At 40.5% G+C, this 19,929-nt stretch overlaps 1 protein-coding gene across 3 annotated transcripts in view; it reads right to left on the reverse strand.

Annotated features, from left to right (window-relative positions):
* Window positions 1-225: 225 nt before the first annotated feature.
* Window positions 226-19,929, reverse strand: part of Brwd1 (bromodomain and WD repeat domain containing 1) — a 146,558-nt gene continuing 126,854 nt past the window's right edge. For all 3 annotated transcript variants that reach the window (XM_063224524.1, XM_063224525.1, XM_063224523.1), the window contains 4 exons: window positions 17,067-17,293; window positions 14,727-14,891; window positions 13,743-14,630; window positions 226-12,466 (listed from right to left, as the gene is read on the reverse strand). In XM_063224524.1, coding sequence (XP_063080594.1) covers window positions 11,310-12,466; window positions 13,743-14,630; window positions 14,727-14,891; window positions 17,067-17,293 — 2,437 coding nt within the window. In that variant the 3' untranslated portion in view covers window positions 226-11,309. The remainder of the gene's footprint in view (window positions 12,467-13,742; window positions 14,631-14,726; window positions 14,892-17,066; window positions 17,294-19,929) is intronic.

A 19,929-nucleotide genomic window follows, 5' to 3' on the forward strand; every position in this document is an offset into this window, starting at 1 on the left:
CGAGGCGGAGCGTGGTACGTCCCGGGTGCCTAGTCCGGAACTGAGCTTGGGGGCCCCGCCCCAGTTTGTTGAACTCCGTAATGAACACATCCTGCGGGTCTCCTCCCTTCGTCCCCCAGTGTGGGTGACCAGGCTGAGCTTTGGCTGTGCTAAATTCCTGTTGTACACCTGGCTGCCGCAGGCACCGCTGCAGGCGGACAGGCAGAAAGAAATAGTGCTTCGTGGTGTAGTAAAAAACGAGACCTTTACTCCGATACAGGAACTCACATTTCAAAACCTGATGATAGTCAAGTTGACCTAAAAAACATTTCCATGAGAATGCAAAAATAATTTTTTAAACTGGTCATTTATAATAATACAAACTGGTTTAAAGAGCTTTTCATTAATAAAGTATATGATTATAATTTCGAATTGCTTCTGTTACCACGTGCTGGAAGCCAAAGTCTACAGAGCACTGTTACAAGCGAACAAGACGAATGGGGACAACTGTTAACTGAAAATGACACTGATACTGCAATGAGAAACACCGTATTCTAGATTTAGTTGTGCTGAAATAAATGGCATTGCTGGCATTTTACAGTGGTTTTTTTCAGTACTCATGAAGGAAAGTATTACTTTGGGGCACAGGGAGCCTTGAAATTTAAAACAAAAACTCAAAAATCGCTGAAAATGTCTTCAGATGTAGAAAAGTAACCACCAACAAAGTTATTTACATGTAATTCATATTTAGCAATTTTACATATTGTTTAAATGAACATAATAGGAATAAACATTAAAACCAAACCACGAGCAAGAGTTTAGGAAACTAGGTTTTCATTAGTGAGAGAATATACAAGGCTACCAGTATATTTTAAAACACAGGACTCCTGGTTAAGCGTTCTAATAGAATGAGTTACAGAGTAGGAAGTTATTTGGGCATCATTTTTAGTCCTTTTGTTAAATAATTTATCATTTGACCACTAAAATACTCGGTTTGATTTCTCGATTACATTACAAAAAAATCTTTCCTGGAACTCTAACTACAATTATTATAGAGTAGTAGTAATACATTTGGCAATGATTTAAATTCTCCATACAGTTCATAGAGAACAATTTTGCAAGAATGTGAATTTTTGAACAAATGCTTATTTCATGCAATTACAAAAAAAAAAAATAGGCTAAGCACTTTAAAAATGAAAAATATGTTCAAATTAAATACGAAGCCAGACAAGGGATTCCATTATGAAAGATTGTCCATACAATCTTGGATACTGACAGGAATTAATCCTAGCACAGTAAATTATAAATTGAAAGCTTAAATTCATTGCAAATTGTCAAAGTTTTGTATAAAATTTTGCATTTCACTCAGACTTGTTTTTAGTTGTATTTCTTGAGGACATAATATACCCAGTAAAAAATTTTTATGAAATGAAAATTGGAGACTGAAAATTAAGTTTATGCATTTCATTAAAGCTCCAAAATCAAACCCCATGCACCTATAGTCAACAGTAGTTTATTAGGATTTCTCACCTAGTCTACCAAGACAATGGAGATCAGAATTTCAAATTAAAGTACACTACAAAAAAGAAATGTACACGCATTGTAGTTTAGGATATTTTGGCTTAAACTTTTTTTTAAAAAAAGCTTTTGTAAACAAGCATGCAGCCACAAATATTTCAAGTAATCAAAGACACGTGGTCCATCTGTATAACCAAAAAATATGCATTAGTCTTTATGAAAAAGAAATAGAAACCTCTGGGTTTCTACATTTTACTTTTTCATACTTACACATGCAAATCATGTATTAGTAGTCACAGATTTAACAATTTATTTTTCCAATAGCATCTTACTATGTTAAAAAGTACTGGCAGTACATTCAATCTGGTGATCTTAATCTCAACAAATACCTATTAACAAATCAAACACCATTGCAAATAAATTCTCTGTAGTACAATGACCAAATTTTCTAATCCTAGCAAAGGCCACAATGAAATAGACCAGACATGCTGTCATTAAAGTTTGATAAGATTATAATAAACTTGCTCAGTGTTTAAATTCTAACTTTTAAGGTGCTTTAGAAAAACATAAAAATTTCATATCTAAAAATATGACAAATTTGATCTTAAACTATACTTTTCTTACCAAAACTAAGCCTGCTTAATTTTTGCTGCTACGTGAAGTGATAGTCACATTCATCGCGTTCATAGAAAAATATATATTCCCTGAATTAGTCATACCGAGTGATCGTTCAGTATAAATTCCAATGTTATAAACGAAATAAGACATTAATGGATTTTCTCCAACTGCCTGTTTCTAACACTGTGTATCAGAACTAACATTTCCGGCATCAAATCCCCTGGTCCTTTGGGCTTTGACCTTTAGGAATGTGAATTATAAGGACAAAAGGTTCTGTTCCACCCCAAAGTCATTGGCACTTCCTGGGGAAATGTGCCCCACTTTTTCTTTCCCATTTCTGTATTGCCATGATAGTCAAGATGGTCTGAATTTTTATGTTCTAAAGGAGAACCCTTAAAATTAGCCTCAGGTTGAGCTTTTGAAATTTCTACGTCCTTGAAGTTTTTCTGCAAATCCTGTCCACTTCCCATTTTCTTCCTCTACCAAATCAAGGTAATTCTTCCAGGCTTTTGCTTTCTGGAAGGGATAGCAGTCTTACCACAGGCCCTGGCTTGTCCTCTCCCCTCACTACCGGCTCCATCCACAGCCTGGCCCTCTCCTCAGCCTCCAGGCTCAGCGCCTACCTCCTTACTGCCGGTCTGCACAAGGACCCTCGGGAAGGCAGCCTTGACCACTGGAGTATGGCTTTTAGAAGGTTCCTCACGGGAGGAAACAAGGGGATTCACGTCAGGGTGAGAAGCAGAAGCAGCTGCCACTCTACTGGAGGCCCTGCTCGCTTCTGGACACCATTTCTACATTCTCAGTCACTAATGCGCTTTTTCCTTCCAGGGTCTGAACCACCTTAGAAAAAGCATTTTGCTACTAACATCTTCTAGCTCTTTTTCACTTTCAGAATTTATGGTTGTATCATCCTCTTTATAAACATTCAGTAATTTTTTCTTAGCTGCAGCAGACGCGTTTCGATGGGGCAGTTCTCTGCTGCTCTTCCTAATCCAGACACTTTCTGGTCCTGAGATCATCTGTTTTGGGGTACTCATCATCTTTATTTTATTTGCAGCGACAGCAGCGCATCTGCGGGGAATTTTCTCAGGCACCACTTTTGCTCTCAGAGTTTCACTAGGCATCTGCACTGCTTCCTTCTGATTATGCATACATGTTCTCATTTTTGTATTGTCTCTGTCTCTAGGAACAGATTCTGAAAAATGAGTGAAAGTTCAAGTGAATGCAAAAAAATCTTGTAACACAAGATTTTACCACTTAACATTTTTTCACAATGCATTCCTAAATAGGCAGGAATTTTAAAACTCCCACTGCCTAAGCACTTGGATACTAGTACAACCTTACGTTTTTTAAACCTAAGTCCAAGAGGGTAACTGTCACTTCACAGGGCACCTGACTTGCAACAATGAAGTTAGATATACCTTCAGCATCATAAAGCCACTCACTCAAAAATATTCAGTGTCTGGATTTTGAAAACAAAACCATGTTTTAAACTTTTGGCATCATGTGTACTCCTCCACTTCAGTACTACAAAGTATTTGGTACAGGTTCCGAAACAAACTTCCCTGGAGCCTAAGCAAGGAGAAAAGCTGCAGACTGCATACTCACACAGTGACAGCTCTCACTTCAGGAGGACCCTGCAGGCTGGCTTATTTCCTTTGCCCAAGAAACTGTCAAATTGCTAATGGGCAGACAAAAAGAAAACACATCCTGATTGGATGTACCTGAAACACCACTTTACTAACTCTAGTTCTTTTTCTTTTTCAAATAATGGAACATGTAACAACTAGACTGATTAAATCTTAAGTCAGTCAACTGTTTTCTGAGTTAGGCATGTGCCAGACACACATCAAGACAATGACCCTAAAAACCGTGACACCCATACCCCTTCAGTTTCTGTAAGAAACTTCCCAGCACACGGTGCTGGGAACCTAACCCAGTCTAAGGGACCAAAGACTTCCCTTGAGGAAAGGACAGTTTAGCCAGACTTTGTGAGGGATTCATGGGCCCAAAGGTACAGCAGAAAGCTGCCACTTGTGAGGTCCTCCGGGACCAGAGGCAACTTCCCAGCCGCCCCCGGAGAGCAGGTGTGCCTGGGCCACACTTCTGCCATCCCGAGTTCCCGAGCTGGGTAGGGCTCACATTTTCGTGTTTGCCAATATGTAGCTCAAAGCCAGACTTCTCAAACACAGCCCAGTACTTTGCTCAAGCAGAGGCGGCATTTCTTTGCTGTATGTGACATGGCTTAGACCCTGAATGTGAGACTCTACTCCCTGGTGAGCTAGTCCAGACTCTGAGCAGGCAACAAGGACAGCTAAACAATACTCAAATAACACACCTCATTCTATTGCACCCACACTAGACTTCTGGAGGACACAGCAGACTTCTCTTCACTACTCAATACTAGAGAACAAAGGCCTTTGCTCAGATACTATCGAGTAACAGTGTTAATTGGTAGATGCAAAACTTCTAACCTTCTTAGTTTCTCCTCGAATGGAGGTATTGCCTGGGTGACACCAAGCTGAGGACAATGGTACAAATGAAAACTGTTTCTGTGGGTCAAGGAGAGAGGAGGAAAGTCCTTGGCCCTCAGGGTGAATACCCTTCAAACTTTAGGTTTATGAAACGTTTCAAAGCTGTGCTTTAAGATATGGAGCTCGTGGGCCAGGGAGTTAGCTCAGTGGCATAAATGCCTGCCTTGCATGTACAGGGTCGAGAGTTCGATCCCTGGTACCAAAAAAAAAAAAAAAAAAAGAAAAAAGAAAAATATGGAGCTCTTGCCAGGCACAGTGGCCACATGCCTGTCATCCCAGCACATGGGAGGCTGAGGCAGGAAGATCACTGTGAGTTTGAGGGCAGCTTGGGGTACAGAGTTCAGAGCCAGCCTAAATTGCAGTGAGACCCCCTCTCCCGACATACACGCAAAAAAGACCTATTTTGTTCTTCCAAAATAGGTTAGCAAGTATTTCACCAACTACAGCAACCTAAGTATACATGCCAGTTCCTCTTGCTAATTGTGTGCCATGACTTTCCAGTGAAATGTCTAAGGGCTCCATGTTCTCAGACTACTCACCAGGCACCTGAGTGGCAGGTCAGCAAGCTAAGGTAACTGCCACAATCACGGTCCCCACGTACACCCACACTGAAAGCCTGATTCACCTGCTTCAGGTGGCTCTATGGGAAAGGAAGTGCTTCAAAAGTGCAGTGTTTATACCTTTTCAGGAACTTAAGTTTATGTAAAGTTTTGAGTTAGAGAAGTCTCCTTGTGTTAGGTTAAAAGCTTAAGGACTTTGTAGAATATTTGTCTAACAGTGCTCTGCTGACAGCATGGCTTAATACCAAGTGAGCCCAACCCCCAACCTCCCACTGTCCCCAGATCTGCAACCCAGCACATGGGGTGCACCTCTACCTGCCGCAGAAGGCCGCCCACCTGAGCACAGTGCCCTATTTGGGCCAGGAATGTAAAATCTACAAGCATGTGCGTAGAACTATCCAGGTTCACCTAAAGGACCGCGGGGTAGGTGCACAGCTGCTTACAGTCCAGGAGGGTCTCCGTGTGGTGAAAGGAAACGAGGATATGACATGACAGCTGACTCAAAACACCAACCACTAGCTCCTGCATCTCGAGATTTATATTCTAACACAGGTCATTGCACAAAATTCTCCTAGATCCAAAGTAAACATCACATCATTACTCCAGAAGCATTAAAAATACCTAATCTGATCAGCATTTTTAAAATGGAGAATTTAAAATAAATTTGATGGGGAGAACATACAACTGAACAGCTGGGGACGCACTCTCCTCTGCGTCTGAAGAAGTGACATGAAATTCACAAAGCAATGGCACTGACCAGTGGTCTTTATCCTTCCAGTTTCCAAGGGATGCCACAGACTGAAGCTGCTTTAGAAAGTGTCAGTAGGTGGCAGTGTTTTCTGGAGCTCGCTAGACCCTTAAATAACTGTTTTCTAGGGCAGGTGGCAGAACTGCAGTCTGCACTTCTGCCCAAGGCAGTGCCAAGCGGTCAGCAGTCCTTCCACTGACCTGTTCTGTCATCTCGAAGAACTGCTGAGGACTCGCTTGTGCAGTGAGCACCGATTTTTCTTGAAGCTACAACTAATCTAGTTCTGCACAGGGCAGTTTTCTCGGAGTCCCTTAAGGGTTGGTCACCTTAGTGATGCCCCAAATATTTCTACTGTAATTATCAACAATCTACTGAAAAGCAGAAGTACAAGTCCAAGGACCTCACACTTATCTGCTCACTGAATGCAGAGGGCTGTGCTGTCTCCACTTGCTCAGAGAAGTAGCTCAGCGTTTCAAAATAAATGCAGATGAGAAAATGAATACTGGGTTTTCACCACCACCCCCACCCTCACCTCGCTGCAGAAAGCAGCAGGCCTCCTGCTCACTCCGGCCCTCACTGAACCCACAGCCTGCCGGCATGACCTACCTGCACAAACACACACACAGCCCATGGATGTAGGTGGGAAACTGCACTAGGGAGCCGTCTGCCTCAGAGACTTTTGAAAAAGACTTCTGCTTGTCAGGATAGCAACATTATTTTTTTACTATTTTAGTTAGCAACTGATTAAAAACTGGTTTGCTAGGTGGAGTTACTTTAGACACCACTAAAGATCTTAGAAGTGTAAACGTTCGCTGTTTGGCCTTGCTCCTGTAATATGGCTGAAATCCCACGGCTGCACTGGATGTGGCTGCACAGGTTAAGGACTGGTCCAGACTTAGAAAATTAACTTCAATATATTAAAAATAAAGATTCCTTTTAACTTTCAACCACTAATGAAAGAAGGTAATTTCTAACACATTTATCTCACAGGAACCAGGAACGGGGCTCTTACAGGTCACATAACCTTCAATGTATCATCTTCAGTTTGGACAGTTAGATCACCTCTTCTTGGTGGGATTACCACACTCACCATTTAAAGATTTTAATAAATGACAAAACTTACCTTAAAACTGACTTAACATTAAAGTATGACCAGGAAGTACAAAACATTTCAATGCAAACTGTCAGTCTTGCAATGTTTGAGAAAGATGTACAATCTAGTTATTTACATATGTGCTGTCCTAGACACAGGCTGCAGATTTGTGGGGTCTAGATTATTACATGATTCCCCCACCACCAACTCTAGAAAAGTTCTTGAAGGCAACACCACTTAAGACTAATGACACTTTTCCACCAATGTGACAATATATAGAAACTAGCTTGGCAGATTATTAAGAGACTAATAAAAAAAAAAATCTGTGAATTTTGAGGAACCTCTTCTTGCCCTTCTTGGGCAACATCTATAATTTTAAAGTTCTCAAACTTCCTGAAAACACAAGAAAAGGTAATACATCCATCAGCACGCAATTCTTACCCTTCGGTCCTTCCCACTGATTCACAATTTGGGCTACGAGCAGGATGAACATGTGCTAACCTAGCCCAATTCTAAACTGTTCCACACTGTCGTTTTCTCTCTAGCACTAACAAATACATTTGATCTAATCCCCAGGTCTCCAAATGCTGGAAGAGACAGATTAAGTGTTAAGCTGCTGTCTTTGGCTTGCTGCTTTATTATTCCCTGGTTTTTAGAGGAGAAGTTGAGGAGTGCATCTTACATAATTAAAAGGTGAAAAGTTCTGCTATAATGCTCGTGGCACTGCATCCTACTAGAATAACTGAACTGTAACTTCTGTACAATGTCAGAAAACGTATTTGGTGATCACTGTAACATACTTGCTAAGTAAATATACTGACTTACTACTGATAAAAAGAACAGAATTGGTTATTTTAGTTCTAAAAAGGCAAAGCAAGACATTTCTAACAATTTGAAAGTTACCTAAAAAATCAATACAACAGTCGCGGTGGAAAACAACTGCTGCATGCACCTTTCACGGCGTGTCTGCGTTCCACTGATACACAGCAGAATGCCACCACTTTAACTTGTGCCAATAGACGGTATTAAAACCCTGCCAACCTAGCTTCCATAGCACACGGTAAAGTTAACACATTCTGTGCTCTAAAGAAGGGACAGGGTCCTGGAAAAGGAGCCAGGAAAAGGACTCAAAGTAAAAATTTTTACTTAAAATGTCACCAAGAAGTGTGAAAGGCTTATTGATGCACTCTGTTCATTTCCAGATAGTAATATCCTCATACGTTATTTTACTGGTTTGCTCTATAACCTTTTTCATTTGTACTTCTAGAACATCACGTATTTTCATATTAAAACCCAATTTTTTATCATATAACTCCATTTGAAACAAAGCTTTGTGTTGTACATTAGAAGCCAAAAATGTGTTATATCATTGTTTCCAAGTATTACTAAATTGAAAATAATTTCAACTGAGAATAAATCCAAGATTTTTCTAGATAAGACAAGAGAAAGAATAAACACCCTAGAAATAATCTGAAAATGGGATAAAATTTCCTTTTATTCAGAAGTTACAAATTATCAGTACACCCTTTTTAAATAAGTAGGATATGGGAAGAAAAAAATACTTCTTAAACTTTATCTGTTTTAAATGTTTGAATTTTTTCTCTTAATACGCTTGGTAAAATTAATCTTTCAAAGGAAGTAAAAATCAAATCTAAATACTTCAAAACTTTTTAAAAAATTATAAATGAATAAAATCTTAGGACTTTGGACATACACAACCACAGTAAAAAAAAAATTTTTTTTCATGTACACCATTAAGTTACTTCAAGTGCAATGGAAAGCTATAGCACTTCTTTCTGGACCAGTTCACATTCACTCTCAAACCCACCTTTGTTTTTCTGACTGATCCTAAACATTAAAGTACATCTGTGCATTAAATCCCTGCGCATTTCACATGAAGTTGAAAAAGTCAAATCTGTTCTAGTGCTCAGTGTAAACATTTTACTATTCATTACTAATTTTCCTTAAAGGTACTTAGGAGTGTGTCACATATTCAAAGTTAACTTTAGGAATAGCACCATAACCAAACAAACAAAACAAAACAACAACAAAAACCCAGAAAAATGCTTTTCTCTCCAAGTCCTTAGTTTCCCTTTGGAAGTCAAGAGGCCTCCACTGCCAACTACACTTTATAATCACAGACCCATCTTGCTTTTTCTGATGAAACTAAGTTCGATTTAAACCAAAATATTGCCTCTATACAAGAAAGATTCAGCAGTTTGGACAAAAAGAAAAATCAGTAATTGGATGACCAGTCAGTCCACAGCAAGTTAGTGCAGTCCAAAGAGTAAGACAGTTTTATAAATAAAGCCCAAACTGTCAAAGATTGGTTTACAAAAGAAATGTATGTACTCATAAATGTGTTCTGTATTTATTTATGGATTTTTGGTACTTTTTTGCAGATTATGGTAACATGGAATCACAACCCTGAGAACAAATATAAAGCAGAGAGGCATAGAAGAAGTTAAATAAATTACTGGACATGACTAAGAACTATCACCATTGCTATGTAAAAGGCATCCGTGAATCTTTCCAGATGCACAGTCAAGATAACTATACTCCATCAGTGTGTCTACTGTCCACTTAACAGGAGCTGTGAGGAAAAACGCATCGTCCTTTTGGCATGTGGTGAGAGGGCTCTCTGAACCACCAGATGACAGGCAGGTATCCCACTTAGGTATCTCAGGTGGAAATGGCCCAAAGCATCCCTCCCTGTGTCAGAGTAGAAGAGAAAGTACCTCCTACCATGTCAAATGAAAAAGTAACTCAAAGGCAAGAACACGTAGGATCATTCTCTAACACTGATACCAGAGTCACATGCGTCTTCTATATGCCACCTCAAGAAAATAGGAGAAAAGGGTTAACTCTGTCTAAAATCAAGCACAGCTAGGGCTAATAAATAATGTAATGGTGCAATACTGTAACCTACTCTTTACCTAGAAAACATGTAAACCACTTCAGGCACAAACAAGCTAGGAACGGCTGCCTACACTGTTTGGAGTAGCATAAGCTATCAAGTAGAAGTATTTACTGTATTTGGCTCAAAAAAGAAGTGTACTATAGGTATGGGGGTGATAAAGTTTCACTTTAACTGTATTCCAAAGTTATCTTCCCATAAAACATAACAGCTTCTTCTCACATTTAGACGAGAGGTCACAAATAAAGAAACACTTAGTTGCCCCAGTAAAGAACACCTAAGATTTCACCTAGCAACAGTAACCTTTTAAAAACAGAGATGGAGATTGGCACTGAACTACCGTCCTACACAGGTAAGACCTGCAACTGCATGCCTAATTCAGCCCTACAATTTCAATACAGATGGGGAAAATCTACATACAGCTTAAATCCTTTTTTTTTTTTTTTTTTAGCCCTACTTAACACACTTTCCCTAATCTAAGGCACACAAACTCCTTGTTTTCAGAGTAAGACAATGGAAGAGCAAAATTTTGGTTAAATCACAATGAAAGCCAGCAAGATTTTGGACAGAAAACAAAATTATACAGCATTTTGTTAGTGCACAACCTGAAAGGAAATACTATGACTATGCTCTGGCCTTCGAGCTTTGAATACACACTCAAGCACTGAAAATAATTTACTAATACTTTATAAATTCAAGTTTATAATATAAAAGTGATCCTTAAAAAGAAAGAAGACCCAATAACATTGGAAAGAAAACTGGAAACCACTCCAACGAAAATGACCAAGTGTGGTATAATACAATGTCCTCAAGTGGTTGGGCAGGGTGGGGCGGGGAGCAATGGGTACCTTGCCTGCTAATCATGGCTCACTTCCCATGATTATAACGTCAGCATGCACATAATACGGATGAAGAATCTGTAAACATAGGTCATGTGAAATTGTTCTCCTAAGGACAGGGATTAGAGATTACCACCTCGGGGTAAATTCAGAAAAAAAAAAAAACTGCACGACACTTTGCTACCATGAAAGTAATGCTCACTGGTTTTCATAACCAGGGTGTCTAGTGTTTACATATTTCAAACTTGCTACACGTAGTCAAATACTATTAAAGTAGATCTGCCCCCAAAATGAAGCATATTTTGGCACCTGTGCTGAATGCTGCTACAAAGACCAGCAAGTGCAAATAAAAATAACAGTCATGATTTAGTCACATTCATAACTTTTCATAGAAAAATATAAATATATTCCCTGAATTGTAAGACAAAAAAATAATTTCATCAGCCAGTGTTCAACCAAACTCCAGTCCATTTTCTCTTTAAGTAACTGGCTTTCTCTCAAGGTCATAAGGTGCAATCATTGAACTCTAACACGTTTTCTAAGCTTCTATCATCATCTCCATCATGGTATCTCACAGTCCTTCTACCCTGGTTTCTCGTTCTTATTTTTGAGCGCCGAAGAACTCTTTTAGATTTTGCATAGTCCAAATCCTCCCAGTCATTATCATCCACGCTTAACCTAGGACGTTTGCTCTGTCTCTGATGCCTCACGGTTTTAGATAGGTTAGCTGTAAAAGTTTTACCTTTTCTAACTACTCTCGCTTTTCCTTTAGCTTTCCTTCTTTTGCCTCTTGTGTTAATGGTGCAGTCAGCATCTGACTCAGTTACAGAGCCCAGGTCTGACGGCCTGGGACTGGAACTGGGTCCGTACTGTGAACACCCCGGGGTTCTAGAGGTGTGCACTTTTTCCAATTCAGGATGCAGTCTCTTCCTCTTTATTTCCATCTCAGCTGTTGCCTGTGAGTCAGCAAGCACCCCTGACTTGCTGAAAGGAGCCTTTCCATATGTCCTGAGTCTCCTGCCATTCCACCTGCGGAGCCCATAATTCAGTTCCTCTTCAAAGGCGTTCTCTGCAGTAGCTTTCTGTGCCACAGTGGACACAGAGGAAAGTTCTCTACCCGTCTCCCTCCCTGGAGCATGACTTTGCGAATCCTCTTCTGAAGACCTACAGGGGAAATTCTCTGTCTTAGAAGGGACATGTGTGTTGTTACTATTGGGAAGCCTGTTCGCATGGTCTGAATCCCAAACGCCTTCCGAGTCCACATCTCCATGTAAAGGCTCGCTGACCTGCTCTGCATGGCCCACAGAGTTGGGGGCAGATGGCACGTCCGCACTGGCACACCGCTCCCCCGGCCCTGCCCCATTCGCGTCTTCCTCATCATCACCCACCGGCTTCCCAGCTGTGCGGCTAGCAACACGGAGCGCCTTCTTCCGCCCACCTCTCCTCCTCGTGCACACGTTTTCTAAGCTGGCATCTCCAGCATCGTTGGCAAGCTTGATCCTGCTGCCAGCTGCAGCTGCAACGCTCTGAGTGGCCCTTGGGTGACCTGCTGTGGCTTGCAATGGTTTCTTGGTCGCCTTTGAGCTGTTCTCCGAATCACTGGAGCAGACCCTTTTCCTGGAAACTTTTCTGCTCTGTCCACTGTCTTGGGATGTAGACTCTGAAAATTAAAGAGTATTCTTTTAATCTTTAATAAAAAGAATAGATCTAACGATTAAACATTTAACATCTGAACTTAAATCCAGAATTCTTCTCCATCTGGCAGTTCGACAGCAGTGAAAGGGATGCTCTGTTCCTCTCAACACCATACAGGGACTTTGTGGCTTTCAGCACCACTCACAACACAGTACAGTCAGTCTGCACCGACCCGGCCCTTGAAACTGCAACCCTGACTGGAGTACAACCAAACTCACGCACGGCACAGAGCGCCGAGCCAGCCCCTGACCTTCAGCCTCCAGGAAACCTAACCTACTTCCACCAGTTTCACTCGCACCACTTTTTTTTTTTTTTTTTTTTTTTTTTTTTTGCCTTTTTCATTTTTATCGGTACTGGGGATCAAACTCACGACCGCCTGCTTGCAAGGCAGGTGCTTATGCCGCTGAGCTAAACCCCCAGCCCCACTCGCACCACTTTTAACCTCAGCTTTCGCTGCCTTTTGCTTTTCTATCAATCTTCATTTAGCAGAGGTATGACATCTGTTCAGTGGTTATTTTACTGCTGTGGGCTCCACAGTTATTATATATAAAATGAACAGTGAAGCCAAGCATGGTGCACAGACCTGAAATCCCCCCTCTCTGGGAAGCTGAATCAGGAGGATCCAGAGTTGAAATCTAGCCTTGGGCAATTCAGTGAAACTGTCTCAAAATAAATTAAAATAGGCTGGGGTTGAAGCTCAGTGAGAAGGATCTGGGTTCAATCCCCAGTACCACAAAAACCAACCAAACAAACAAACAAAAAGAGTACATAATAGTACTCACCTCATAAATGATACAACTAACTTTTCTAGGTTAACAGTATAAAGTGATTAGAAAAAGTTCTTGCACAGCTCAGTAACTCTTCTGTTAGCTGTTATCATCATTACCAATGCAGCAGACACTCCTGTGCTTTCCTCCTCTCTGCAAGCTGCCACTCCCACAGCCTAGCGTGCTCGCCTCTGCTTTGCTCAAGGCTGCCTCCAATACAATATCCCCATCATCAAGACCAAACACCACACCTTCAACAGAACACTTGTTAAGTCCAACACTATAACTAGCTGAACAAAACCCAGTGTGCAACACATCACTATGCCTGTCTGTAAGAATTTAAGAGGTGAACAGAGAAAGTAGTATGCATGGAGTAGAGAGAAACAGTTAGCAAAGAGAAATAAGATGAATGAGATCAGGAAAAGAAGTCAGTGGGATTAAATCAGAAGCCAAGATATAAATGTTTTGAATTACCTTTCAGAAGATTGTTTGGTTTTTCTTTTGTTTTGTCATCATCTGAATCTAAACCAGTTTCAGATATATCATCTGAGAAGCACTGAGACCCAACATCAGGCTCACATTTCAAGTTTCCTGAAATTTGGCTCGTTTCCGTTTTGTGACACGTGTCTTCATTCCTGTCTTGTTCTTCAGATTCTGAGTCTTCGGAATCACTTAAGATCTTTGCTTTCTTAGAGAAATTTACATTCTTGCGAAAAGCTGTGGCTCCTGGTTCAGAGTCTACTTCCTCCAAGAAGTTCCCTGCTTCTGCTCTCCGACCCGAAGCTGAGGGGCCAGCAGTTCTGTTAGAACTGTCATCTGATTCGGGACTCTTAGAATCTTCCTCAGAAGATGCAATCTTAGGGAATTTGGTTTTGGAACTTGCTGGAGAATGGGACTTATATCCATTAGCACGCCAATTTTTCCGGGCTACCCGCAAATCACTTTCTGACTCTGAATCTCCATTTTCAGGCTCACTGTCAGTCTGCTGGGAAACATGCAAACCAGATGCTACTAATGGTAGAGGCTGATCTTTCAGCTCCTCTTCCTCTTCGAGATCTGACTTTGTGCTCTGATCATCTTCAGAATTACGCAGTAACTTTTTTCTAGCTACGGCAGAAGCATTGCGGTGAGGAAGCTTCCGACCAGAGCACACACTTTCAGAGCTAGAATTTTCTTCTACGTCACTCATTAACTTTATCTTATTGGCAGCCACAGCAGCACACTTTCGTAGGACTTTTCGGTTATTACCAGCTCTGGCCTTTAGCATTTCACTGGACTCTGGTGAATTATTATCAGAATCACTTACATAGACTCTTTTTCGAGTGGCTTTTCTGCCGTTGCCATTTTCTAAGGTGAGAGGACCTGGAAATAAAGCAGCAGGAAGATTAGAAAGGCTTTTTCTTACTTCAACACTTCAAATGACTTAACTCCCACACACATCACCCCACAGTCCCTCACCAGCTCTCCTCTGAGCAGCCCGAGTCCTGGTCACTCTGAGGCTGCTGCTCCTGGAGAGCCCACCACGCAAGGACTCTCGTGCTCTCAAGCTCTTGTTGCTCTCCTCTGAACTACTGAAAGCGGAAGAGGACGAAGAGGTAGCTAAGGAATCTTCCATTTCACTTTCTAAGGAAACAGAAGCATACATGATTACATACCTTTTCCTATGTGTACACACAAGCAAGCAATTCTTCCTTCACATTATAATAAAAACCAAATTTTAAAATACTTAGTATGCTTTTTAAACCAGTTTCAAAGAAAGCTGATAAAATTTTGAGATTAAAAGATATATAATCAGCATTCCAAACTAATTGTGTGTTCCTATTTCTAAAAACAACACTAATCCTGGAATACATTTAGAAAATACTTCAGAAAATTATAAACCAACTTCCACTTCAAAATCTACGTGGCCCCAGTCACATATTCCTTCTATGATCTCAAAGAGGTATTTCAGAGAGAAAAGACACACTCATTGTGAATCCTTTCTGGTCGCACGGTAGCGCTGGCCTCTTTCTAGCTGTCCCTGACAGTATAGACACACCACATATGCACTCAGCTCAGGAATGTTCATTTCTAGGTTCCCTGCACAGACAGACAGGCAGACGGACCCGGACACACGCACAGAGTGGGGCATGTGAAGAAATAATTTAAACAAGTGATTTTCTCCACTATCCCATTTCCTAAGTGCATGCACCAGTGAGAACACAAGATAAGAACTACAAATTTCCTGTCTTTTGTTTTCTTAAATCTAGACACTTCTTAAATGCTTATCATCTATTTTGGTTGTGGGAGACCAGAGAATTGAGGCCTGACTGAGCCCAAAGGAGATAGGCAATATGCCAGGACAGTGGCATGTTGCAGGTTCTCAGCCAAAAATCCCCCCTCAGCGGAGGCTGGGCTGTTCCCTGGGCCTGTCCTAAAGCGTAACAAAGGCAGGTGCGTCTTGTGTGTCACTCTGACTGTGCACACCTGTGTCTGAGTGAGTAAAGCAGGATGAGCCAAATGCATAGGGCCCCTTTGCCACCTGCTAACTTGACTCTTTGACTGGGTCTTTCATCTTCACAGACCCCAGGTCAGGGGACAAACTAGCAGTATTGGATCCCCACTAGGGGCAGGTGGGTGGGGAAAGACTGGAATGGGCCAGTTCCCTATAGGTGGGAACAGGGGTAGGGACCTGGGACTGACACAGACCAGTCTCTTACATTTGATAAAAAAAAGTTTCATCAAAATAGAGGAAGCACTGCTAGAAAACAAAATTCTGACCATACCTAAGCCAGCTCTGCGCCAGAGAGGCACAAAACTTCAGGCACCAAGTGGCGCTTCTTCCTCTGAAACTGCTGCCTTCCCTCCCACTTGCCCTGCTTCCACTCAACCCCATCACCTCGCACCTGCCCCCTGCCCCACCTCTCACCAAACTGCTAACTCTGCCCGAGAACTCATCTTGCGGCCACTCCCACAACAGAAGAGTTGCTGTAACAAGCAAACTCTTCTGTAAGGATGGCACTCTCTAAATTGTGAATGCATTCCACCTGCTTCATCCTAACTCCTTCTCTCATTTCCCAAATCACAGTCTTTTCATATGCACAAAAGGCATCTTTTTTGCTATCAATGCTTAATCTAAATGCTCCTGCTTAAGAAGCAACATTTTTTTCCTAGTCATTTTCAGTGACTGTACCGCTCAATGAAACCCGTAGGACACTGTACAATGCCCAGATGGCAGCAGCAGCTAGACTTCTTACAGAGTACTTTATCACAGCTCACTTCCATCCCCACATGCACTGTCAGTACTACTTAATGACAATTGGGAACAAGACATGCGAAAAGCATTCATTACATTCAAAAATAATAAACTACCATAAGACATCAAAATCTCTCAATCCAAGACAGAAGAACATAACCTCCACAGCCTTACTTATGCAATACTAATCAAGGCTCACCTTCGGTACAATTACGCTACCCAATGGCATGGTATAAACAGTTTAGAATTTACTAGGCCACCAGCTTTGAACTTAGGTATACATTAATTTAAAAAGATACCAAAAAGTCAAATTCTGCACCAGAAGCATAGTGAATCTACTGCACTGTTTAAAATTTGGAAGATTCAAAATGTGCATAAAATGCTGTCACACCATGTGCATAAGATGGTTCTTATCAAGTATCTTCAAACTATCCCGTTTCTTATTTCTGTCTCTCCTTGAGTGTCAAGGATTTCTTCAGGATGTTTTTCTATGTAACCCGACAGCAGGACAACGTTACAGAGTCTCGTGCTCAACAGCCGAGTAATTTAGTTCTGCCTCTCACCAGATAGCAGAGAGTCATTCAGCACAGTGACAGGTCGGTTTCTTCTCCTCCTCTCCAGCGATCCCGCTGAATCTGAAGAGTCCCCAGATGTAGCCCCTGAAGAGTCACCAGCACTTGTCTTGTGTCCTGCAGAGTGAGCTGCCCTACTTGAGGTAGACTGGGTAGGAGAACCTACCAACTCAGAGATAACTTCTGGCTGAGATTTTAACCGTTTCTGCTTGATATTTCTGGTCAAAGACATGAACAAAGGAAAAATATTTAGTAGAACAGAGAGAAAACTAATTCAGAGAATACCTAGATCAAAAAATATTCATTATTACCTAAGTTGAGAGTTATCTTGTCGTCAAGATACTAACTAGTCACACTATTAACATCTTATTCTAGCACAGATTGTTAACATTTCCATTTGACACTCTTATTCAAATTTGGAGTAATGAACATAACAGCTACATACTGAATATGAGAACACTTATCTTTTGGATAAATGTAAAAAAGTACCAATATATATGTGATAATTGGCATTAACTTATACTATGAATTCAAGCCTAAGTATGATACAACTTGCACTCTAACGTCTTATATATTCCTTAAAAAAAAAAAAATCAGAAACCAACAAAACCTAAATGGTAAGAAAGTTAGGAAACATCAAAACAAGCTAATTTTGTTTTGCTAGACCAAACTGCTTATATCTCAGCACCTATCTCCAAGATTTGCCCCTGGTCATGAGTTACGGAGGAGAGTGAAAACTTAAGAAACAAGTCTGGTAATATTCATATTCAGATCATCTTGTTTTCCTTTACTACAATACTTAAAGGCAATCACAACTCTTTAAAACACTGATTGTTTCCACAGTGATAAAGAAATTTCAGGCTTGTGGCATCAAATTTTAAACTATCAATAATTCAAAGGAGGGCAGATAATGTGCTTTAGAAAAAGGTCAGCCAGGCACAATGGCACACACTCGCAACCCCAGCACTAGAATGGAGGGGTGCTCAAGTTGGAGTCCACCCTGAGCAATGTAACAAGACCCTGTCTCAAAATTAAAAATTAAATTAAAAAGGTTGGGGAATATAGCTCAGTACAGATGCCCTGCATCCAACCTCCATTATCTCACACACATATACAGGAACTAAAAAGGTTATAACAATGACTCATCAAATACAGAATATACTAATAAAGAGACAGGTAATATGAAAACAATCCAAAGAAACACCTCAGAGTTGAAATGGACAGTAAGTGAGATGAATCTGAGGTCCAGCAGCAGGATGTGGGCTGGCAGATGAATCAGAGAACTGGAAGACACATCACCAAAGATTATCCAGTATGAGCAATGGAAAGAAAACATAATGCAGAGGGCTGGGGATTTAGCTCAGCGGCATAAGCACCTGCCTTGCAAGCAGGTGGTCGTGAGTTCGATTCTCAGTACCGATAAAAATGAAAAAGACCAAAAAAAAAAAAAAATTAAAAAAAAAAAAAGAAAACATAATGCAGAAAAGTGGCACCTAGGCACCTTTGGAATTCCATTTTTAGTGTTATGTGAGATGGGAATCCCAAAAGAACAAGGGAGAAAGAGGTAGAAAGCAATATTTTTTTAGAAAAACAGATAAAAACCTTTCAAATATGATGAAAAACATTATACATCCACAAAGTTGAAGTAATTCCAAGTAGAATATACTCAAAGAAATCGAAACTATATAAATATCACAGTCAGTTGAAAGGTAAAGAAAAATTCAAATTGTACAAGGAAGGAACCTTAGTTAGGATTAATACCTGACTTCTCTTCAAAAATAATGAGTTCAGCAATGAGATGGCTCATCCAAAGTGCTACTGGGTAGGTAACATGCCAATTAAGAATTCCATAGGTATGAAAAATATTCTTCAGTGATGAAGATAAGTAAAAACATTGTAGATACATAACCCTTTCACATTACAAGAAATAAGAAAAGTAGTCCTTCAGGCTGGGAAAAAAAAAAAACGTTAACCCAGAGCAACTCAAATTTACACATAAATGCGAATGTTGGCCAGGCATAGTGGTGCACGCCTGTAATCCCAGCACAGGGAGGCAGAGGCAGAAGGATCACTGTGAGTTTGAGGCCAGCCTGGGCTACATAGTGAGTTCAAGACTATTCGGAACTATACAGCAAGACCCTGTCTCAAGGGGTGGGAGTGGGGGGAATGAGCATGTTAACTACATAAATGGAAAAGCAGCATAAATGACTTCTGTAGTCTTAAAGCTTTAAAACAGACCACACAAAGATGTGGCTGCAATGGCAACAATAGCACCCAGGAGAAAGGATACAAGGTAACTGTCTTACAGCAGTTTCTAAATGAGCTGGGATTAAATAAATAAATAAATCACTGTACTGGAATAAAAACAGCATTATTAATATCAAATAGACTTTTGAATTGTGACGCAGTGTAATCCCCAACCACAAACAAAAATCATCAGCAGTACACTGCACATTCAACGTACACAGGGGGACAAATTCAAAACTCAGTTTTCACACTGCAATACTTTACTTGAAACTTGATACTGAAGCAGGTAGTCAAAGACAAGATTATTGCTAAGAGGAATAAGCCCTCTGTTTCCTTCTTCTACTATGTATTTAATCCTCACAAAGCAAAAGGTATATGCAATAAAACCTCTTCCCTTATACAATTAAATGCACACACACACACAAAAATTAATTGCACAAAGGCATATACACTAATTTTACTCTCTAAATTAAAAAGCCAACTCTTACATAAGACAAATAAATGATAGTTTAATCCTTGATAAGATTTTTTAAATCTGTAATTTTCATCAAATGCTTCAAAATTCACAAAGCAAATTTTTCAAGTAAGCGTAATGGCTCTCTATTCA

This window comes from Cavia porcellus, unplaced genomic scaffold (genome assembly GCF_034190915.1).
Source record: "Cavia porcellus strain 051 isolate PalLab524CR breed Dunkin Hartley unplaced genomic scaffold, mCavPor4.1 scaffold_15, whole genome shotgun sequence".
In the NCBI taxonomy this organism is placed as follows: domain Eukaryota; kingdom Metazoa; phylum Chordata; class Mammalia; order Rodentia; family Caviidae; genus Cavia; species Cavia porcellus.